The sequence below is a fragment of the Neovison vison genome, chromosome 2 (genome assembly GCF_020171115.1).
Source record: "Neovison vison isolate M4711 chromosome 2, ASM_NN_V1, whole genome shotgun sequence".
In the NCBI taxonomy this organism is placed as follows: Eukaryota; Metazoa; Chordata; class Mammalia; order Carnivora; family Mustelidae; genus Neogale; species Neogale vison.
Window position 1 is genome coordinate 181263793 of NC_058092.1, and position 25810 is coordinate 181289602.

Here is a 25810-nt window from a genome sequence, read left to right on the forward strand (position 1 = left end):
AACATTTCCATAAACTACCTGGTGCTCATCTCACCAGGTGCACTCCTTAATCCCCATCTCCTATTTTACCCATCCCCCAACCCACCTCCTCTCTGGTAACCAACAGTTTGTTCACTATAGTTAGGAGTTTGTTCCTCTCCTTTTTTTCCCCCTTTCCTTCCTTTTTTTTTTTTTTTAATTCCACATATAAGTGAAATTATTTGGTATTTTTCTTTCTCTGACTGACTCATTTTGCTTAGCAAAATACTATTTAGCTCCATCCATGCCATTTGCAAATGGCAAGATTTTATTTGTTTTTAAAGCTGAATAATATTCCATTATATGTCATACACACACACACACACACACACACACACACAAATACATACATACCACATCTTCTTTATCCATTCATCAATGGACACTTGGGCTGTTTCTATAATTTGACTATTATAGATAATGCTGCTATAAACATTGGAGTACATGTATCCCTTTGAATTAGTATTTTTGTATTCTTTGGGTAAATATCTACTGGTGCAATTGTTAGATCAATGGGTAGTTCTAATTTTATTTTTAACTTTTTAAGGAACCTCCATACTGTTTTCCAGAGTGGCTACACCAGTTTGCATTCTCTGAAAGAGGGTTCCCCTTTCTCCATATCCTCACCCACACATGTTTCTTCTATTGTTGATTTTAGCTATTCTGACAGGTGTGTTTCTTCAATTGTTGATTTTAGCTATTCTGACAGGTGTGAGGAGATATTTCATTGTAGTTTTGATTTGCATTTCCCTGATGATAAGTGATGGTGAGCATTTTCACATGTCTGTTGGCCATCTACATGTTTACTCTGAAGAAATTTCTATTCATATCTTCTGCACATTTTTAATTAGATTATTTGTTTTCTAGGTATTGCATTTTATAAGTCCTTTACATATTTTGGATACTAACCTTTTCTCAGATATGTCATTTGCAAATATCTTCTCCCATTCTGTAGACTATCTTTCAGTTTTGTTAATTGTTCCCTTTCCTGTGCAGAAGTTTTTTTTTTTTATTTTGGTCAAGTCCCAATAGTTTATTTTTGTTTTTGTTTCCCTTGCCTCTGGAGCCATATCTAGAAAGAAGTTGCCGGGGCCAATGCCAAAGAGGTTACTACCTTTGTTCTCCTCTAGGATTTTTATGGTTTCAGGTCTCACATTTAAGTCTTTTATCCATTTTGAATTTGTTTTTGTGTATGGTATAAGAAAGTAGTTCAGTTTCATTCATTTGCATGTTGCTGTCCAGTTTTCCTAACACTATTTGTTGAAGGGACTTTCTCCCATTGGGTATTCTTTTTTTATTGAATATTAATTGACATCATAGCTGTGGGTTCATTTCTGGGTTTTCTATTCTGTTCCATCAATCTATGTGTGTATTTTTGTGCCAGTAAAAATACTTATTTGAAGAATATATGACTTTTTGCAAATATAATACAAACTCTTTAGACATCATGTTGCTAGCAAAGGAAAGCTAAAACCACTTTAGATATTATTCTTTGACAAAATGAGAAATAATTTGACTATACCAACAGCCGGAATGAAAAAGTGAGAGGGAAAGTTAAGTCAAAGGAAGATGGGGAAAGGAAAAGATAATCTGTAGTAGTCATTTACTAGGCAGATTCAAAGCACAAAAATCAAACATTCTAAGGATATTCTGGTGTTCTTTTGGAACTCCATGTATAAAATATCACAAAAATGTCAGAGTGATTTAGAAAAAAAATGCTTTTTTTCATGCTGCCTATACTTCAGACAAAGCCATCAATGAAATGCAGAATAAATTAGATATTACTTTTTGGTAATTGGAGCATTTCTTTATCCATCTTGCAGAACATATCAAGTCTTTTTTTTTAAGGAAAGCAATTTTCTGGATATACAAAGCTATAGCTTTCACTGGGTCTAACATATATTTGGATGATCCTTTGGCAAGATCCCATGTTCTCCCTGTTCCTAACCTGACAGTTTACAACCAGCAGAGGAGATAGGAGGAAATAGCTAATCTTCACTATGCTCTTAACTCTTTTCAATTCACCACCTATTTCAAGGTTAACCAAGCAGAAAGAACCCACTACCCCTAATCAAGTTATCTTCCTGAATTTACCACCTAACAGTAATATCTGATTCTTACTAACAAGACATTCTTCAGATATAATAAACATCACTTAAAAACATCCATCTTGCTTAAGCTTGACCTTTGAGCAGAGATTGCAAAACTAGTGGGTTGTGGCATTATGTACTGCCACAAATGATGGGGTTGCAGTTTTATTTATTTTTTTAATATTTTTATTTATTTATTTGAGAGAGAGAGTGTGAATGGGAAGGAGAGGGAGAGAGAAACTGAGGCAGACTCCACACTGAGCACAGAGCCTGATGCTAGGCTCAATTCCAAAACCATGAGTCCATGACCTGAGTCAAAATCAAGAGTCAGACACTTAACTGACTGAGCCACCCAGGCACCCCTACATTATTTTGTTTTAAACTGATTTAGCTGTCTATACTTAGAAACCAACAGATATTTACATTAAAATCTGTATATCTGTGTTCTTTTGAGAAATTGTAATGTCTGACAAAACAGGTTCTGAATTCATGCAGAACAATAATTGACTGAAGATGAGTAAAAATGAACACTTTAGACTAAGCTTATGTTCTCCATTTCATGACAGGCCCACCCTACTGAGCCCTTTCACAAATTACTTTTTGTCCCCTCCTGTAAGCATCTGCATTTTCTGCCTCTACCTTAGGGATACTTTGCACACAAGACTGGGGAGAAGCACATCTAAATGTAGTTTAAGTTAGGAAGATTACTCCTAATAAAATGCTCTGTGACTTTTAACTTCTATTAAGGATTCAATGGGTTTTTGTGGACTAACTGAGAAAGCTAAATAGTATACATAATACTGATAAATGGGCAAAATATATTCCAAGTTCAAAAAAGTAAACTTACAAATGGACTACTTATACTTTCTCATCAGAAGATGATGCATGATCTCACTTAGATCTTATATACGGGACGAATCACTAACTATTAGCTAAGCAGTTACCTATCATTTATAAAGAATGATTGCATGCAGAAAGATTTCATGGGCACAAATGTATGCTTCTGGCTTTCTGCTTCTCTAGTTAAGGAAAGTAGAGTAAGATTAGAGCTACACTAATTAATGGTGGACATAGCTGATGTATAGACTTGTCAAATCACTAAGTTGTACACCTGAAATTAATATAACACTATGTGTCTACTATGCTCAAAAAAAAAAAAAGATTAGAGATTCTGTAGGAAAAAAAATCCATTCTTAAAACTTTTGCAGTTTGATCAATGTAATAGCAGGTCTCCCATCTAAAAGCATTCAGAAAGATACCATTAATTTCTCTCCATCAATAAATTAAATATATATAAGACTTGGGCTCACTTTCCATTTTTAGGTTTATTGTGTTACCTTTAGTCCTTTAATCTCTGCCATTGAGAGAACCAATTTGATTCCCTACTCTGCCATTCAGCTATTTGACCTTAGGCAAGTTGCTTAATTTTTCTCAGCTAGGGCCTCCTTAGGGTAATAAAAATATTTATCTCTATCATTGTGAGCATGGATGTGATGAGGTAATAAGTATAAGATGTATTACATGATGCTGGTACAGATTACTCAAATGTTTTATTTATTTTACCTTATTTTCTTCCCTATTTTGTTCTCTTTATTATTCAAAATAAGTTTTTTGTCCAGTAAATACAATAAAATAACCACTCTTCCAAACTTCTGATTAACCAGCCTCCTCCATCTACCATCAAATTATCTATACACATATATATTTTTAAAAAAGAAATTTCTCTGAAGGGAGACAAGATGGCAGGGAAGTAGGAGGAGGCGCCATTTCAACCTGTACCCTAAAGTGAGCTGATTACCTACCAAAGAACTCTGATCACCCATGAAATCAGCCTGAGATCAGAATTATACACGTCTGGATCTCCTCAGGGGCAGAAGATGCAGTGGGCAGGTAAAGCGGAGTGGGAACATTGGACTGGTATCAGAAGGTAAACAAAAGGGGGAGGGAGCCACCAGAGGCCACGGACTGGAAAGTAATACCCCTAATACAAGAATGCCCTGCATCTAGGGACCAGCATTAACTTGGAGACTGGTTGAAAGCACTCAGAAAGAGCAAAGGATCGCGAGAGGGGAAACTGTGGGAATTAGGACTGCTAGGGACAGGGGCTTAAGTCCCCGGACCCAGGACAGCCTCCCGTGGTGCTGAGCCAGAGAGTGCAGCAGAGAAACAAGGTCTTGGTCCCTGAGCTGCCAGCACGCCCCAGAACACGTGGGGTCCAGCTCCTGTGAGGGGCTGGGACCCTCGCCAGACGCCAGAACGCCGAGCCATGCTACAGAGCCTGAGACGTATGCATGCTCCAAACCCTCCCCTGAAGAGAGGTGTGGGAAGGTCCAGCCTGGTGCTCTCGGACCTGCACCCTGTTACCAGAGTCTGAGACATGCGCGCGACCCACAGCCTACCCTGAGAGAGGTGTGTGCAAGCCCGGCACTCTTGGACCCAGAAAGACCAGGCACTCCCAGCCAGGGCCAGCGGGAAAATCTTGGTGTGCAATCACTGCTTGGAACCTCTCTGGCGGTCTAGAGCTGCCCAGACAGCCTCCGCTACAGTGGCTTTGGGTACAAGAAGAAGATCCTTCGTCCCCAGGGACTGCGACTCAGAACCTACTCTGCCAGTGGCCAAGGGGGAATTTATATGGGCTCTGCAGCACCCACAGGGGACCAGGCTGAGGCTTCTCTCTGAGAGGGAGGTCAGGGTGCAGTTTGCTTTCCTCTAAGCCTACGAAAACCATCAAAAGCGGTCAAGGCGAGAGAAAAAAAGTGAACAAACATAAAAACCTCCAGAGAACAAAAGCCTAAAAAAAAAAAAACCGGTTTCCTCAGAGCCCACCCCCTTGAGGGGGGCAGAGGACTTAACTCAGGGAACATCATTGACTGAAAACCCACATGGCAGGCCCCTCCCCCAGAAAACCAACCAGGAAAGAAAAAGAAAAAAAAAATTGTTCTCTACAAGAGAATTCTCTCTACAAGAGAACAATCACCACTACTTCATAGGACAACATTTATTTTTAACTCATTCCCACTATTCTGGTTCATTTTTTTAATATAGATAATTTTTTAACCTATTTACCATCACAATGAGATGTCCAGTACCATCAAATTCCATAATAACCTTCTAACCTGAACTTTTTGATACATACACCTGTGTTTTTCTTTTGCATTTCTATTTTTTAAATTTTTTTTCTAAATTTTAGTTTAGTTTAGTCTAGTTTATTCCTTTTTTATTTTTATTTTCTAATATTCATATAGAGTTAAACTTCAAGGTAATCCCCTTTCCCCAATCAATGCTACCCTATAGGTAAACCAATTTTTAAAACCCCTTTATCTTAGGAAAGTTGAGTCCTTTAACAAAGATATCAAGATACATCCAGGAAGAATCAAAACAACCTTCCTCACCCACACTGAGAATTTATAACCACTCTCCCATCTTTTTCTTCCACCAGTGTTTCTGTGTTTTTGTGTTTGTCCTGATAGTATATAAATCTTATACTTGGGGTTCTTTTTGACGAGGTTCTTCCTTTATTTGCTTATATACATATATTTTTTTTTCTCTTGTCATATACTTTTATCAGTCTTCTTGTTTTGTCTGTTTTTGTTTGTATACCTCATCAATCTTGCCTTGGGGCCCATTTTTGCTTAACCTTCTCTTTTATCTTCCCTTTTTTTTCCTGTCTCTCTCTATATATCTTTTTTTTTTTTTCTTTTTTCTATCATTTGGGTGGGGAACCCTGATTGCTCAGAAGCGCTCCAGGGTGCACCTTGACTGTACCATGGTTGATACATCCAGCTACATCCATTCAGTCATCTCTCAACAAAATGACTAGAAGGAGGAATGCCCAACAGAAGAAAAATACAGAGGATGGGCCTTCTGCAACAGAGCTAATGGCTATCAACATAGACAACATTTCGGAAAGAGAATTCAGGCTAACAATTATCCAGGCAATAGCTAGGTTGGAGAAAGCCATAGATGACCAAACGGAATTGATTAGGGCAGAACTGAAAGCCACCAGGGATGATGTTCACAATGTTAGGGCAGAGCTGAAAGTTACCAGGGCTGAGGTCCACAATGCTCTCTATGAGTTCCAATCTAATCTAAATTCTCTAAAAGCTAGGGTAACTGAGACAGAAGATAAAATTAGTGATCTGGAAAACAAACAGATAGAGAGAAAGGATCAGGAGGAAGCCTGCAACAAACAGCTTAGAAGCCATGAAAACAGAATCAGGGAATTAAATGATGCCATGAAACATTCCCACATCAGAATTATTGGAATTCCTGAGGGGAGGAGAAAGAAATAAGTCTAGAAGATATAGTGGAACAAGTTCTTCATGAAAAATTTCCCAATCTCGCAAATGGAACCAGCATTCATGTACTAGAGGCCAATACACCCAGAATGGAAGTGAAGGGATGGAGAAGCATCTTTTATGCCAACGGGCCTCAAAAGAAGGCCAGGGTAGCGATTCTCATATTAGATAAATTAGATTTTAAATTAAAGACTATAGTCAGAGATACAGAAGGACACTACATAATTCTTAAAGGGACTATCCACCAAGATGATCTAACAATTGTAAATATCCATACCCCAATATGGGAGCAGCCAATTACATAAGAACACTGTTAATCAAGATAAAGAGTCATATTGATATGAATACATTAATAGTAAGAGATCTTAACACGCCTCTCTCAAAAATAGACAGATCATCAAAGCAGAAAATCAGTAAAGAAACAAGAGCATTGAATGACACATTGGACCAGATGGACGTCGTAGATACATACAGAACATTCCACCCTAAAACAACAGAGTACTCATTCTTCTCATGTGCACATGGAACCTTCTCAAGAATAGACCACATACTGGGTCACAAATCAGGACTCAACTGATACCCAAAAGACTGAGATGATTCCCTGAATATTCTCAGATCACAATGCTTTGAAACTGGAGCTCAATCACAAGGAAAAGTTCAGAAGGTACTCAAACATCTGAAAGCTGAAGACTACCTTGCTTAAGAATGCTTGGATCAACCAGGAGATCAAAGAAGAACTTAAACAATTCATGGAAACCAATGAGAATCAAGACACTTCTGTCCAAAACCTATGGGATACAGCAAAGGTGGTCCTGAGAGGGAAATACATAGCCATCCAAGCCTCCCTCAAAAAAATTGAAAAATCCAGAATACATCAGCTGTCTCTACATCTTAAAGAACTGGAGAATCAACAACAAATCAAACCAACTCCACACACAAGAAGGGAAATAATCAAAATTAGAGCAGAGATCAATGAGAGATCGAGAAACCAGAGATACAGTAGAACATATCAATGAAACTAGAAGTTGGTTTTTTGAAAGAATCAATAAGATCAATAAACCATTGGCCAAACTAATCCAAAGAAAAGAGAGAAAGCCCAAATTAATAAAATTATGAAGGAAAAGGGAGAGATCACAACTAACACCAAGTAAGTAGAAACAATCATCAGAAGTTATTATCAACAGTTATATGCCAATAAGTTAAGCAACCTAGATGAAATGGATGCATTCCTGGAAAACTATTAACTCCCAAAATTGAACCAGGAAGAAATTGACAACTTGAATAGACCAATATCTAGTAATGAGATTGAAAAAGTGATTAAAAACCTCCCAAAAAACAAGAGCCCAGGACCTGATGGATTCCCTGGGGAATTCTACCAATAGGTGTTTTTTCAAATAAGAAATAACACCTATTCTCCTGAAGCTGTTTCAAAAAATTGAAGCAGGGATGCCTGGGTGGCTAAGTTGGTTAAACGGCTGCTTTCAGCTCAGGTCATGATCCCAGCGTCTTGGGATCGAGTTCCACATCAGGCTCCTTGCTCGGCAGGGAGCCTGCTTCTCCCTCTGCCTCTAGCCTGCCACTCTGTCTGCCTGTGCTTGCTCTCTCTCTCTCTCTTTCTCTCTCTCTAACAAATAAATAAAATCTTAAAAAAAAAAAATTGAAGCAGAAGGAAAACTTCCAGACTCTTTCTATGAAGCCAGCATTACCCTGATCCCCAAACCAGGCAAAGACCCTACCAAAAAAGAGAATTTCAGACCAATATCACTGATGAATATGGATGCTAAGATTCTCAACAAGATTCTAGCAAACAGGATCCAACAGCACATTAAAAAGATTATCCACCATGACCAGGTGGGATTCATCCCTGGGCTACAAGGATGAATCACCATTCGCAAATCAATCAATGTGATACAACAAATCAATATGAGAAGAGAGGAGAACAACATGGTCCTCTCAATGGATGCAGAAAAAGCATTTGACAAAATCCAGCATCCGTTCCTGATTAAAACGCTTCAAAGTATAGGGATAGAGGGAACATTCCTGAACTTCATAAAATCTATCTATCAAAGACCCACAGCAAATATCATCCTCAATGGGAAAAAGCTCGCAGCCTTCCCGTTGAGATCAGGAACACGCCAAGGATGCCCATTCTCACCACTCTTTTTCAACATAGTACTAGAAGTTGTAGAAACAGCAAGCAGACAACAAAGAGAAATAAAAGGTATCCAAATGGGCAATGAAGAAGTCAAACTCTCTCTCTTCGCAGATGACATGATTCTTTATATGGAAAATCCAAAAGACTCAACCCCCAAACTACTAGAACTCATACAGCAATTCAGCAACGTGGCAGGATACAAAGTCAATGTACAGAAATCAGTGGCGTTCTTATACACTAACAATGAAAACACAGAAAGGGAAATGAGAGAATCGATTCCATTTACTATAGCACCAAGAACCATAAGATACCTAGGAATAAACCTAACCAAAGATGTAAAGGATCTGTACTTGAGGAACTACAGAACACTCATGAAAGAAATTGAAGAAGACACAAAAAGATGGAAGACCATTCCATGCTCTTGGATCAGAAGAATAAACATTGTTAAAATGTCTATACTGCCTAGAGCAATCTATACTTTTAATGCCATTCTGATCAAAATTCCACCGATATTTTTCAAGGAGCTGGAGGAAATAATCCTAAAATTTGTATGGAATCAGAAGAGACCCCGAATCGCTAAGGAAATGTTGAAAACCAAAAATAAAACTGGGGCATCACGTTACTTGATTTCAAGCTTTACTACAAAGCTATGATCACTAAGACAGCATGGTACTGGCATAAAAACAGACATATAGACCAGTGGAACACAGTAGAGAGCCCAGATATGGACCCTCAACTCCATGGTCAAATAATCTTCGATAAAACAGGAAAAAATATACAGTGGAAAAAAGACAGTCTCTTCAATAAATGGTGCTGGGAAAACTGGACAGCTATATGTAGAAGAATGAAACTCGACCATTCTCTTACACCGTACACAAAGATCAACTCAAAATGGATAAAAGACCTCAACGTGATATTGGAATCCATCAGAATCCTAGAGGAGAACATAGGCAGTAACCTCTTCGATATCAGCCACAGCAACTTCTTTCAAGATATGTCTCCAAAGGCAAAGGAAACAAAAGCAAAGATGAACTTTTGGGACTTCATCAAGATCAAAACCTTCTGCACAGCAAAGGAAACAGTCAACAAGACAAAGAGTCAACCCACGGAATGGGAGAAGATATTTGCAAATGACAGTACAGACAAAATGTTGATATCCAGGATCTATAAAGAACTCCTCAAACTCAACACACACAAAACAGACAATCATATCAAAAAATGGGCAGAAGATATGAACAGACACTTCTCCAATGAAGACATACAAATGGCTATCAGACACATGAAAAAATGTTCATCATCACTAGCCATCAGGGAGATTTAAATTAAAACCACATTGAGATACCACCTTACACCAGTTAGAATGGCCAAAATTAGCAAGACAGGAAACAACATGTGTTGGAGGGGATGTGGAGAAAGGGGAACCCTCTTACACTGTTGGTGGAAATGCAAGTTGGTGCAGCCACTTTGATAAACAGTTAGGAGATTCCTCAAGAAATTAAAAATAGAGCTTCCCTATGACCCTGCAATTGCACTACTGGGTATTTACCCCAAAGATACAGATGTAGTGAAAAGAAGGGCCATCTGTACCCCAATGTTTATAGCAGCAATGGCCATGGTTGCCAAACTGTGGAAAGAACCAAGATGCTCTTCAACAAACGAATGGATAAGGAAGATGTGGTCCATATACACTATGGAGTATTATGCCTCCATCAGGAAGGATGAATACCCAACTTTTGTAGCAACATGGATGGGACTGGAAGAGATTATGCTGAGTGAAGTAAGTCAAGCAGAGAGAGTCAATTATCATATGGGTTCACTTATTTGTGGAGCATAACAAATAGCATGGAGGATAAGGGGAGTTGGAGAGGAGAAGGGAGTTGAGGGAAATTGGAAGGGGAGGTGAACCATGGGAGACTATGGACTCTGAAAAACAACCTGAGGGTTTTGAAGGGGTGGGAGGTAGGAGGTTGGGGGAACCAGGTGGTGGGTATTAGAGAGGGCAAGGATTGCATGGAGCATTGGGTGTGGTGCAAAAACAATGAATACTGTTACACTGAAAAGAAATTTAAAAAAAAAAAAAGAAATTTTTCCTCGGTTTCTAGAATTTTAAATGCCAGAAATAGAAACTATTTAACCCCTCATTTTCCATTTACACATTATGAAACTGAATTCTAGAGATGTTTAGTGATTTGCTAAAGTTAATTATTCTGGAGAGTAGATATATTTTACAGGGGAGTTATATGTTTTGAAACATAAAAGACAAAAATGGAATCAAGTTTTCAATGCAGGGTTCTGTATAAATGAGCTCTATAGAGCACACTGGAGGACTTAACTCAATTTTTTTGTTTGTTTGTTTTAGTCAAATAGTGAATTAATTAAAAGAAATAGATCCATCTCCACCTGCATACCCAGACTGGTGATTAAAACAAAGTTTGGCTTCTAGGCCTGGCATTATTCATCAGTAATTGTTAGCATGCTTGCTTGTTAACTCTTGGCCAAATACCATCATGGAGAGTAATACTGGAAAGTTTCAGAAAAGTTCCACACACCAATAAGTGTATATCAAAATCTTGGGGACATAACTTGTACTGGATATCTTGTACATGCCATCTTTTGGCCTCTTAATATTCCTGAAAAACAATTTTCTGTATTTGGAAGTTGGATACAAAATTCCAACAATATATAGTATATTTGAAATTCCTTATAAAATGAGTTTTTCAAAAGGAAAATGTCATTGCTCATCAGGAGTTTTAGGGAGTCCAGTCACCTCTTTTACATAAAACTTTGGGGGCGTAATGCTTAAAAGAGGAAAGGGAAAACTAATATTCATTGAACACCAATGTCCAAATTATGTGGCATTTGGTACTTTAATGTGTCATCCTATTCAATCTCACTATTATTTTCACTGTACAATGGAGTATGCCCTTTATAGAAAAGATACAAGAGATATTAACTGACTGTCCCAGTAACATCCAGCCAAGATTCAAAGCCAAGTCTGTCTCCATATTCTACACATTATTCAATAAGTCATGCTCTTTGTCATGTTGTAAATTTTTCCATAGGATTAACTAACATTCTACTTTGTTTATATACTAATTCAATAATGATTTACTGAATGCTGTACTTACTGTATATCAATCTAAGAAAACAAAAACAAAGGATCTAGACAGTATTCCCAGGGTCCAGAAGAGTATATAGCACACCATAGGCACTTAAGACATATTTGTTGAATAAATGAATGAATGAACTAATGACTATACTGCTGTCCTCAACTTGTTAAACATCTATCTAGAACCGTACATCTAATACATAGCCACCAGCCAAGTATGGCTATTGTACAATAAAAATATGGATAGTCTAGAATAAGATAGGCTGTACCTGTAAAATATACACTAGGTTTCCAAGACTTAGTACAAAAAAATAAGATATTTCATTAATAGTTTTTATTTTTATTACATGTTGAAATGATAATATTTGGGATATATTGAATTAAATAAAGTATATCATTAAGGTTGGTTTCACCTGTTTATTTTTACTTTTTTTTAGTTTAGTGTGACTACTAGAAAAATTTAAATTATATATGTGTTCTGCTTTCTATTTCTATTGGGTAGCATTAATCTAATGACATTAAGTCTTAAGTCACTTGCTTTTATGTTCCAAGTTCATGATTAAATCTAGTTTTCTCTCTCTTTAATGTACAAGATTAAATTAAGTTTTAAGTGCAGTCTTTTTAAATGCCAGTTTATATTCATGAGATTCTAATCAATTGTTCGGGGTTAGACAATTTTTATAACCAGATATGAAATAATCCATACACACATTCTCCTAAAATATGGCTTCCGTTTAGACCCTCCTGTGGCAAGAAGCAACCACAGCTTTCCAAATCCATTACTGGATCATCCAGTTCTTAAGATGAAATCTCACCTATTCACCCTGGGAATCAAATATTAAAGGGTATTGATCAGCTGCCTTTTATCCCACTTCATGCTTCAGCCAACTTAGAGATCTAGATTTCACTTCTATTATATTCCTGGAACACAGAAATGAGCATTGTGGTCACACTTGTATCACACATGTATCAACTTAGAGTTTAAGTTTTTCAAATCCAGCTGCTGCCTACTCATGTAGTTTTGATGTAAATAATACTTACGTTGCTTACTTCGTACTAAATTCCCAAACTACTCTAATCTCACATAGTTTTCTCCCTCCTCTTAATTCCAAAACACTAATATCTCATTCAAAAATACCTACATATGACTATGAAAAGGCTCTGACTTTTCTGTATCACTCTCCATTTTCCTATATGCCAAACACCATGAATGGAAAATTTATAAAAATAAAAAAAAATTTAAAAAACCTTTCCAACATGGAAAGGTCACTCACTGTGCATTCAGGTTAGGCTTTTAAGAATCATGCTCATCATGAGCATTAGCTGCAAGAGGATTAAGATGTTGAACAGTTTCTGTTCCAGGGAGTGGGCAGTCACACCTGTGCTCTATATAAGCAAAAGCATTCCTGACTTAGCTGTAACATCCCTTCCCCATCAAAAGAGGAGAGCTGCCAAGATGCTCACTGAGAACAGTTGTTGGTTTGTGAGCAAGTATAAGTATGGGTTTGTTCTTTTTCTTTTTTTCTTTTTTTTTTGGGGGGGAGGAAGAATGAGATAGGACTCCAAAAGCTTTATTTATTTGTAACTGAGCATATCCTTATTTGATAACAGATGATCAATTAAAGCAATGTGTGACACTGGAACAGGATTCTGTCAAAAAGCAAAGATAAAAGTAGAGCTGAGAGCTCTAAGCACTTCTTGCAAACAGCAAGAGTCCCCTCTACAGCCTTCTCTCTTGGCACTGGGGCTTTGCTAAATCTGGCTCGCCATTTTGTGAGTGGGAACAATCAGCTTTGTAGGTTGGAGGGAAGTATTATAATTAAATGTCCACCCACTTTTTCCTTTTTGATGAAAGGCTCCCATGAAACTTACTAAAATAAGGTGCATCAAGACAGATGAATTTTTGATGAATAAGTCAAAGCACTGACAAAGCTCACTTTTCACATGGAGAAACTTCTCTAATTCACAGAAAATTTTCAGGCCTAGATCATTAACACTGTCATATTTAGTGATAATTAATATAGTAAAATCCATGGGATAAACTGGAGACTTTACCTTTTTAGTTGGTAGCAACTATGTAGTGTTCAACATGAACTGATTGCTGAGAGCATGATATGCTGAGAGCATAGTATGATTCAAAAATAGTAGTAGAGTTTTTAGAAATTAATTTTAAAGAAATATTAAATAACAGCTATTATAGTAAGCAATGCATGTATTGCATGCAAAGGCATTCTTCTGAATAACAATTATATTACCATATTAAAGTTAGAAACTTTATCTCTGAAGTGGGCAAAGTTCTTTAAAAATGTTATCTAATTGTGACAAATTCTATCTGATGGAGATTTGGAGTAGAGTTTACAGTGTTAGCTTTTGATAATTGATGGCAAAGGTGTTCGATAATATCATAGTGAAGAATTATTTTCAAGTATTCAAGTACAGTAGAATAAGAAGTCACCCTACTAAGTAACTGGGCTCACACATTGTCCCAAGTCCAGTTACTAGAATCCCAAAAGTTAACTTTTTAGAGAAAAGCAAAAGTGAGTTAGTGTAATGAATGTGTTCCTTCATTCAGTGCAGATTTTGGAGAACTAGCTGCATAGATTTGGCTAACAGAATAGACTCCAAGTGATGACAGATAAAACTCTTACTCTCCAGAATTAGTGAATGCTTTAAATTTTAAGATAAAATTAATAGTCCAAACTTCCGGGGTGCCTGGGTGGCTCAGTGGGTTAAGCCTCTGCCTTCAGCTCAGGTCATGATCTCAGAGTCCTGGGATTGAGCCCCGCATTGGGCTCTCTGCTGAGTGGGGAGTCTGCTTCCCCCTCTCTCTCTCTCTCTCTGCCTGGCTCTCTGCCTACTTGTGATCTCTCTCTCTCTCTCTCTGTCAAATAAATAAATAAAATCTTTAAAAAAATAGTTTAAACTTCCTGTTTAATAGGTATTATTTGTAGAAGTCAGTAGAGTTAATGGCTCCTAATTCACCATCAGTCCAAGATCAAATACTGGGGAGTATGATTCAATGAGCATGTTTGTCATTAAATAGCTAATCACTATGTAAAGATTATTTTTTAAATGTCAACCTTTTGACTCCTTTTCATTTCCACTGTGGCTTGGTTGATCCAAAAACAGAGTAACTTGGATGTTCAAAGTAGGATGTTTTACATAACATTTACTGAGTTCAGCATAACTAAACAAAATTAACCATAAGGATCTAAGTTTCCAGTTATTAACAGTACCCAGGGTTTTATAATCATCATTTCACCCATGATCATTTTACACCAAACTACATGATAATATAAAACAAGACCTCAGACATGACTCCACTAGAGAATAGAAAAGTTCAGGCCCAATTAATTGGCCACTCTTCTCCTCATTCTCACTTTTTGTCTCCAACACCCCCAAATCCTTTGGGTTGCCTAATTATTACTTGCAGAATTTCTTTAATACAATTTTTAAAGATTTTATTTATTTACTTGACGGAAAGAGATCACAAGTAGGTAGAGAGGCAGGCAGAGAGAGAGGAGGAAACAGGCTCTCCACGGAGCAGAGAGCCTGATGTGGGGCTCGATCCCAGGACCCTGGGATCATGACCCGAGCCTAAGGCAGAGGCTTTAACCCACTGAGCCACCCAGGCACCCCAACCTGCAGAATTTCTTAATGCTTTGTTGTTGTTGCTGCTGTTTTTCTTTGTGTTCAAATCCAGTTTTGTTTTGTTTTCTATTTTTTGGGTAAAAGTTACTATTTTAACTACTATCTAAAGTATTCCTTTAATGGTATGGAGTTTTTCTTCAAAGACCTGATAGGAATTCTTTTTTTTTTTTTTTAAAGATTTTATTTATTTATTTGACATACAGAGATCATAAGTAGGCAGAGCAGCAGGCAGAGAGAGAGGGGGAAGCAGGCTCCCTGCTGAGCAGAGAGCCCGATGTGGGGCTGGATCCCAGGACCCTGGGATCATGACCTGAGCTGAAGACAGAGGCTTAACCCGCTGAGCCACCCAGGCGCCCCAGGAATTCTTTAAAAATGGAGTTTTCTTTCCATTTAAGTCTTAACTGCAATTAATTCACTGATTTTAGATTTTTCTGACAAATACAGTCAAGGTATCAAAACCCAGACATTTTGAAAATAACTTTTCCTTGAAGTCATTTAGAATCTAAGACTTTCTTCTGTCCTGCTCTGTCCAAGTACCCAGCTTGGGAAGAAGATGGGTCTAAGTAGTCTGGATGGAGGAGTAGTAGAGAAAACAAAGGTGGAGGATTGGTAAACATCTATACAAAGTAAACTCACAATGTCTTCTGAAACTGTTCCATTTAAGTTCTCCTATTTCCTGGGACTCTGTCATAGACACTTCTGGCTCAACATTTGTAGTAAATTAATGATGATTTTCTCTGTTGCCTTAGTTAGACAGCTCCTTTCAAAGAGAACTTTTCCTGGGAGATAAATGTAGTGTTCTTTTTTTTTTTTTTTTCCTTGATATATATAAACAACCTAGTGGGCAAGCAGAATACTTAAAAACCACTTTCATTTTCGCCAAAGTCTAGAGCTGTTAGAAAATGAGGAGTCTTGGGGCACCTGGGTGGCTGAGTTGGCTAAGCGTTTGGCTCTTGATTTCAGCTCAGGTCATGATCTCAGGATTGTGAGATCAGAGCCCTGCAGTGGGCTCCCTGCTCAGCAGGCAGTCTGCTTCTGCCCCTCCGCCCCCCACCCCCGGCCCTCTCTTTCTCTCAAATAAATAATAAATAAAATCTTTAAAAAAAAAGAAAAAGAAAATTATAAATCCTTCAATTGTAAAAAATATTTGTTATATCATAGAATTTTAGAAACCAGCTATGACCTTAGACATTACCTTGTTAACCTTTACTTTATAAAAAGCAAATGAAGTCCTGAGAAGAGAAGTATAGTAGAATAAAGGTGGCCACATACTTTGCTATTCTTTCCATTGAAAGGTGAAGTCTCACACCTCTTTGCCTCCCCTCCTGTTTGGGCAGGCTCCACGGTTGCTTTGGACCAACAGTATGTAGTTGAAGTGGTATTCTGATCATTGCTGGGCCAAGATCTTAAGTGGCTTTCAGTATCTAGTTCTTATCTCTCACTTGCTTTTGGGACCTCTCATCTCAGAATCAGCAACTATTCTGCAAAAAGCTGAAGCCACATAGAAAGGCCATGTATTGGTCCTCCAGTGAGGAGCCACGGCTAAGCTCCCAGGTGATAGTTCTCAGGCACTTTCAGTCATGTGAATGTGACATCCTGTATGTCGAGCCCAGTCAAACCTTTTGAGGGCTCCATACCCAGCCAATATTTGACAATAATCCCAGGAAGAACCCAAGTGAGAGTTGCCCACCTGCCCAGACAACCTGCAGATCAGTGAAAAAATAATAAATTATTGTTTTAAGCCACTAAGTTTGGAGATGGTATGGTGTGTAGCCATACACTAACTGGAACTGAAAATGACGCAGGCCACTTTGTTAAGTGTAGCAGAGGGAGAACTGTGACTCCAAAGCTAGGATAATCTAATTATTTGTGTTAAGGGGACTTTCAATGTTAAGTAAAACTCATTCTCAGTCCCCCAGGAGCTCAAAATTACACAATCTTTCATTCTTTCAATGTTCACATGAAATATGGAATTTTCAAGATCCTTAAATTTTTAAAACAGATTCTTAGAGCTCTATTTTCATAATAATAAACCATCATATCACAATAAATTGAGGAAGCATTCTCACACATTCCTTCGAGGCACTGCTCTAATAAGTCTCATGGAAGGAAGAATTCCTTAGGTAAACTGATTTGGGGAATTTCTGACTTAAAGAGATCATCTTATCTATGGATTTCTCAGAACTGTAAAATCCCCAAGAGAAGAAACAGATGCAATTTTTCCCCAAAAAACTGTGATCAAGAAGCTCTTCTTTACCAAGCACCTTAAGAGTTTTATGTTTCATAGCAACACTAAACTAAGAAATAGGAATAAGGATATAAGTTTCTTAGCAGAAATCAACTTTTACTTTCATAATATTTCACCAAAAAGTTGTTTTCCTAATTTGGTGTGCCTTCAGCTTAGAGAACACATTTTTAGAGAAAATGATCATGACTGTCAGGGACCACACTTAGCTAGGTGCCTTTAATGATCTGTTCCTTCTGCTTTGCCTCTTGCTTAAACATTTTCCTGGGGGGAAGATTGAATATATATTTGAGGAATAAATATAAGAGGGAATAAATAAGATGAGAAATATAATAAATAATTGAATGAATTAGTTAAAAATTGTAAGCCTGGAAATCAGCTCTGGCAATAATTGGTCTGGTCTGGTTTTGTACCTTTATCTCCAGCTAAGGTCAATGGGAATTATAAGAGTTACCCTGTCTCACAGAGTTCTTGGGAAGCTCAAAGTAGATTTCAGAGATGTAGGTAGGTCAGTTTTAGGGGTGAAATGATCTTAGTAATTATTATTTATCAACTCTTTTCATTTTCTTGATGTGAGGACTAGGAACCAGAGAGTTTATAGTGCAAATGCTAGCTACATTGGAAACTTCCTTCCCAGCGGATCTACATTAAAGACATTGGGAAAGTCCTCTATTTTGATAGGTGTTCTATAAAATGCTGTTGATTCTAACTCATGTGTTGTCTATCTCTGACTCACAAGTTTTTGCAAGCAATTTGAACCTCCAAACATATTCACCGCAAAGTTCACAGCCAGTATATGAAGGTGTAGCAGTCAGAACATTTAATTCATAAACAACAGTACAGTCATACTGATGAGTCCTAACAGTGTATCAGCTCTGGTATATGAATCTGGTCAAGCACATTTTCCCTTTTCTGCTACCGGTTCCTGGCCTTGTGAGTACTGCCACCTTACTGGTGTTAGAAATCCTTCCATTCAGACTCTCTTATACTGTGGCTGCCTTACAGATCCCCATAATATAATAGGTTCTAGTATCTGTTTCCTGGGAATTGTCTAGCATTTTATGGCTCTTTCAGCAATATGCCATCTTGCCCCCAAATTATGGACCATTTCCATGCTTTCAGCTTCCAAGCTGAAGAAATTATAGTTTTATCATCTCCTTTTGCCTCTAATGGGACATGGACCAATCCACTATCCCCACTTATTTATTCTGGATATTTCTATCCCTGTATATTTGACATTCTTTTTCTATAGTCATGTTACATAGTTGAGTATGATTTGAAAGGGTGAAGGAGTAATAAGCCATGAAAAGATGGCAGACAAATAATAAAATGACATGAGGTAAATATTTAATACTTTCATCTTAGAACAAGAAAAGATGTGTAAGGATAAAACAAAGAATCTGCATTTAACCAGTTTGTGTGTGTGTATGTGTGTGTCTGTGTATACTTTTTAACATATATACATTAAAAATACTGAACTTTTCTTCATTTAATAAGCGGCCAAAAGTTTTCATCTGAGTACAGTTCAGCTGGGAAAGGGTAATGAGAGCTTTATTCTCCTGGATTTGGAGTAGTTACAGTTCTAGCATGCTTACCTCTATAAGCCTGTTGGTGTGTTCACGAAATATTGAAGCATATTCTTTTATTTCCTTTTCTCGGCCATTCTTGGCAGCTTCAATGAGAACCAAAAGCGGGACTGTTGTATCCAAAAAGGAGTCAGACACATGATCTATAATAGCCTTACGGAGCTGAGGAGAAATAAAAAACTCACTTTTTTTCAGGAAATGGTTCATGATATTTCCTATTTTTATAATCTCAATAGTTACAAAATTAATCTTACATATTTTTATATAATCTCTAAACTAATAATATTTAAGATGGTATCTGAATGTCACTTACAAAGTTAAAACAAACAAAATATCCAAGGGAAAAATAATCATTGGGCAATAGCTCTCTTGCTCTCAAAATACACTATTTTTTTCTCAAATTATACTTAGCCCAGAGATATCAGATTATAAGTGATAATACTCCATTTTCCCTCAAAAAAATCATACTACTGTAATGTTTATGCATGTCTATAAACAACATTGTACATCATGTATTTTCATAATTACAAAATTATGAAATGTTTTCTACTGTATTGGAGGACCTGATGATAAATTTTGATTAGCTAAATTGTATTCTTCATGGTAATTAAACCAAGTTAGATCACCGATTATGCCAGTTGATAACAGATTAATAGAGCAAGGAGAATAATAAATGAGTTTGATGTCCAATTTTCTTCATCTGCATTAATTGTTCTTGCCCTTACACCTTAAATTATTAAACAAGTATAACATTCTACTACAATTAGTTCTTTTAAATTAGATTATATGTGAGCTCATAAATGACAATCAGGCAATTACTCTATTCAGTAGATATTTACTGAAATTTAAAACTGCATTGGAAAATTAATGCATTGTATTTATATAATATTGAGTCCTAAAGGATCACAGTATCTTGAAAAGTTTCACCCAACAGTGTCAGTGATTATGCATGACTCCCTAATTTTTAGGTGAACCTCCTTATTTAATTTAATAACCTCCATACGATAAAACAAGGAGATGAGTAACTATCAGAAAAGAAATTTATAATTTGCTTCCTGTGAAAATTATGTTTTAGAGTATTTTTTAAAACCAAAAGACAGTTACCCTAGTTTTGAATTACATGAGAATGCTATGGTAGCTGCATTAAAAAAAAAAAAACCAACACTATCTTCTTATAATATTTACAGGATATAAATCCATAATAATTATAGATTTCAGGGAGAAAAAATACCTCTGCCTAAACATCATCTTAGGCAAAAGAATTGTGAAATTTTCTGGCTTCTAACAATTTCACAAAGGCTATAGGAGATCCCTAAGGAAAGAATATGCTTAGCATGCAGAAAGGCAAATCACTAATAGCAACTAATTAACATTGTCTGAGCACTTACTAGAACAGAGTGCAGAGTGCTAAGGAGTTACAAGGCAAGGGGAAGACCTCCAGCGAATGAACAATGTGTTTGATATCCATAAAGAGTGAACCAGAGAAGTCAGGCAACCAATCACAAGCTAGGACTTGAACTGAGAACTACAAGTTATGTTACTTCCAGATAGGTAAAAGTAGAAGGAATCTCAAAGGGGGAACAGTTTTCAATTATCATCCCTCCCTTTTGTCCTTTTTTCTTTCATGTATAACCAGGATATAAATGGGAGGGGAGATGTGCACTAAAGATATGCAATTAATAGCCAACATACATATGGGAAGTAATTCAAGCCAAGGAGGCAGATAGGATCATGCACAGTGAGGAGATGTCCAAAAATAAAATCTTAGGAAATATTACCATATATGGGAATTGTGCAGATGGAAGAGAGGGATCTAAAAAGAGACTCAGATGATGGCCAAAAACAAAGAGAGCAAATGACCAACAACTAAAAGAGAAACTTTCAAATAAATCTATGTCAATACTGTCTCCAAATGAATTTATTCTACCATATGCAATTATTGTACCCGCATTATGGACTTACTGAATCTTCTTTTCTGTGTATTTGATTCCATTTTCAATTCAACAATTATTTCTAAACATCATTTCATTACCTTTCTACCAAGAGCAAGCTATTATGAAATATAGCAAGATGGAAATGCATGATCCCTTATAATCTAATAGAGAAGTGAGAGTCATTAAATGTCACAATAAGGGAAAAAAATCAGGAAACTGACAGCAAAGAAATTTCAAAAAGATAATGAGTTTCAGAGTCTAATTTTAAAGGTAAGTTAAATAAAATGAACTAAGACTTATCTAATGGATTTGACCACTAAGAGGTCATTGATTAACTTAGCGAGAGCAGTCTGAGTAGAAAAACGGAAGCAGAAGTCCTATTGCAATGGTTTGAAGAATGAATGGGAGATGAGTAGAGGTAGAAACAGTGAAAATGAACTCCTATTTCTAGAATACTTCAAGCAATCTTACAGTGCTGTGGTCTATGCACTTCCTCTCTGTAATGGTATTTACTCCCCTGTTCGTTGCCCCCATCCAGGCTTTCACTGTTTTCCCTGCTATTCATTCTATCTTTCCTTCCATACACTGTTTTCCCTGCTATTCATTCAATCTTTCCTTCCATACAATCTTTCCTTCCATACTGAAATATGTTGTAAAGGTGAGACTTGAGCTATAGCTGATTTACTATTGTTAACAAATAAATAAATAAATGCTTTGGCTAAATTAATTTTTTTAATTAAACCACGTTAGAAACACATTTTTTTAAACTTTATTCTAAGACATGTTGCTAAGTACAAAACAAAATAAGAAAAGGTGTACCATGGACATGTGATATTATGTTCAGTAGGACAAGACATAAGGACTGTAAAATAAGCTTACAAATAAGTTCTATGCCAATGCTTGCAAAATCCTGTTGGAAAATGAACAGAAATTACCTGACATACTATAATTCAAATATAATAAGCAAAATGAATCTTCTTTCCTATAGCTGTATATCTGCTCAATTTAACAAATGCACTTTGAGCTTTCTAAGGACAAGTCACCACCCTAGGCAAACTGGGAATGTCAGGATAACAAAGACAGGGTAATATTAGGGAGTGAGAGTTGCAAAAAAAGTTTGATGAGTATCTTACAAGAAGCATAAATAAATAAGAAACAACTTGCATTGTTATCGTTAAAAGCCTTTGGTAAAGAGGAGATATAGGTATTCCATTTTAAAAGTTGAATTAGCTGTTAAGAGTAGGGGTTGGGAGGTGGCAAGCATAGCATTCTAGAATGAAGACTATCATAAGAGATTAAACAAACAAACAAACAAACAAACAAAGAAATAAATAGAGGGATCCTCAAGACATGGCAAGAATTTAGTGTGACTAGAACAGTGATAGAGTAAGGATTGAAACAGGATTTCTTAGGTACAATAGATGTAATGGAAAGCATTTCAGGTAAAAAGAACAAAATAAGACAAAAAGTTTAAAAGATGATGTCTCCACCACTGGACCAGTCCCTGATTTCAGCTGTTGCTGTAAGGGAACAGTTCCTTGTCCTTTCAAGACACCCCACCTTGAATACATTACATGTTCCTCTTTGTTATTCTTTTTTAGGGTCTGCTTTAAGTCTCTGTGAGTCTCCGCCCAAGCACAGATAGCCTGGAAGTTCTGAAGAGGGAACACCACTGGAACAACTATCAATCAGTGGAGACAGACAGGAACTACCAGATAAAATTCCTGGTCTCTATTCATTGGTTAGATAATTCTGGAAGACATTCTTTCCCTTCCTACAGGTCCTTAAGATTCTGGCGCCTACAGTAGGAACCTCAAATAGCATATTCTTTCCTCCTTCCGTGCCTGTTCTCTTACACTCATGTTCTCTTACACATGCTTCTTGGATTTGCCTCCTAAATAAAAAACCTGCGCTAAGGCTCTGGTCTTAGGACCGGCTTTCAAGGGAATCTAATGTAAAATAGATACATCTGTCCGCTGATAACGTTATCATGAACCAAGTAACAGACTCTGATGTCTTACATAAACTACCCATTGATGACCATACTTTACCACTTCTGCTTTGCACACTACTGAATTTGATTCTGTCATCCTCTGTACTGCGCTGTGAAAGAGGAATTATTATGAGAGAAGGCTAGAAATGCAAATAGGGACAAGATATGGAACACCTCAAATGTTAAGTAATTTTCTTTATATATTCTGGCGTATTCTGACATATGGGATTTTTTTTTATTTAAATTGTATACTCACCTATATCTGTGTATGATATGTTAGAAGCCTCTACTTTATTAATTTCCATATTATTTTCCCACCCAATGGAACAACTCATTCCTTTCACTTGAGTGGCATACAAAAAAAAAAAAAAAAAAAAACCTAAAAAAGAATCCAACATGCCACTGTAAAAATAGGACAACCTTAGAAGCTGCAGCACTAAAATCTGAAGTTAGTGGAAGGGCAATAGGAGTTAGAGGTATGTATTTTCAACAAATACCTGTTTGTGGCCAGGCATGAAAGATGTCAGGCACAAAATCAGACTGAGGGGTTTTCCATCTTTTCTCACTATGGTTTAATAAAAGGCTTTGAGACATCAATTTTTCTATTTCCCACTGATGTAAGTGGTTTGGGATCTCAAATAAAATAATATATTTCTCTACAATTGAAACCCAAAAGTGAAAGCTGTATGTGAAAACTGTAAGACAGCACTGCCCCCACCACCACTAAATAAGAGAATAAAAAGAATAAAATTGTGAGGAGAAGAGGAATGGAAAGAAAAGAAAGTGTCTCAGAAAAGAATTGTCCTCAGGTAACCAGAAAAAATTATACATGTGGATATTAATGCTATATTAATTTTAATAGCAAAATGTGACTGCCAAAATGCAATTGACTAATAGCAACTAAATCACCTAATAATTCATTCAATGTATATCTATTGTGTCTACTGAATGATACTTGTATCTTTTGGATCATTAATATTATTTCATTATGAGGATGATGAAGAGAAGATATAAGGACATACATATTTTTTTCTAAGTGTGGCACTGATACTACCAAAATGGGGAAGAGATGCCTATAGCATTTCAACAACTCAGCAACTAAAAAATTAGTGAAGTTTTTGTTTTGTTTGTGTTTTATCAGAATCCTATTTAATTTGACATATCTCAAGTCCTTACTTAGGCATTTATAAAATAGGCAATTTTTTTCTCAATAAACACAAATGAAAACTTTAACCTGCCTTTAGTAAAATCAAATGCATGTTTCATTCTGCTTAATACAGTAGAAATGGAATATATTCAACTGCTTTAATTTTTTAAACAAAGAAATGAGGTTTAAAAATCTTCCTCCCTGGGACATCTGGGTGGCTCAGTCATTAAGCATCTGCCTTCAGCTCAGGTCATGATCCCAGGGTTCTGGGATTAAGCAGCCTTACATGGGCTCCCTGCTCAGCAAGAAGCCTCCACCCTCTCGACTCCTCCTGCTTGTGTTCCCTATCTCTCTCTCTCTCTGTCAAATAAATAAATAAAATCTTTAAAAAAAAACTTCCTCCTTTATTAAGAACTGTAATAGGTACACAGTTCTCAAATAAATGATGAGGAAGGAGACTAAAGGAAGAAAAATTTTTAATTAAAAAAAACTTGTAAAATAAGTGGTAACGAAGAAAAAAAATTAAGATGGTAAAACAGTTTATTAGGCACTGGGAGTTCTGAAGGTGAATAAACCATTATCCCTGACCCCTCACATGGTGGTTACAAATTTGGGCTGGGTTGGGTGGACTTGGGTTCAAACTTCAGCTCTACCAGTTAGCTAAGTGATGTTCAGTAAATTGACTCACCTTAGAAACTGAGATAAAAATACTATGGTATTATTTCTCATTTCAGAAATAAAAATCAATCATGTGAAGACTAACATAAGGAGTTGGTAGAGAGCTTTTCAAAGCACGACTAAGTGAAAGATGTTGTTATATCTAACATTTTAAGGATGTGAAATCCAGTGGGAAGATAAAAATCCATTTAAAAAATCCATTAAAAAAGAGAAACACATGCAGAATATGAACACTACTATAAAAGAACTACACATGCTATAAGTGCCCCAGAAAGAAAAAACACTGATTCCAGCTGCTGATAAAGGAGCTGGAAGGTTTCATGGGCAAAGTAACATTGGTATTAGTCTTGAGCTTCCTAAGGTTGATGAGGGGCTCGGCAGGGGAATCAAGAGGAGTAGGAAAAGCACCAAGTTAAAGAAACCATATATACAAAGGCACATGTGTTTGAGGGGGTGGGCAATGATGGACAATTTGGTGAATAGTAAGTAGACTGTTTAGTCAGAGAACAGGTTAATGTGCAGTATGGTGAGGAGGAGGAACTGAGAGAGTGAAAGAGAAGGAACATTATGAATAATGTCAATTAAAGTCATGGCTAAATCACAAAGAACCAAAGACCTTTGTCTTTGTTTTTTATGGTAACAGGCAAGAAAGTCACAAAGCAATAAGGTTCATAGAAATAAATATTAAGTCACCTTCTAGGTAATTTCCTTTTATTGCCCCAAAAAGTATAATTTGCCCCCCCATAGATCTATCTAAGCAATCTGTGTCATAGAACTATCTCATGGAAATCCAATGATTCTCTGAACCAAAGCCAAAATGTTTCTGTGTTGCTGATGGAGAAACCCCATATGGGTAAGCAAGGAGATTAGATAAATGGGCAAGAAGATGTGTTCTGTTTATTGTTT

The 25810-nt window shown here is 36.7% G+C and overlaps 1 protein-coding gene across 3 annotated transcripts in view; it reads right to left on the reverse strand.

Moving 5' to 3' along the window:
- LOC122900720 (catenin alpha-3) overlaps positions 1–25810 on the reverse strand; it is a 1358242-nt gene that overhangs the window by 809884 nt on the left and 522548 nt on the right. For all 3 annotated transcript variants that reach the window (XM_044239621.1, XM_044239620.1, XM_044239622.1), the window contains one exon: positions 19162–19314. In XM_044239621.1, coding sequence (XP_044095556.1) covers positions 19162–19314 — 153 coding nt within the window. The remainder of the gene's footprint in view (positions 1–19161; positions 19315–25810) is intronic.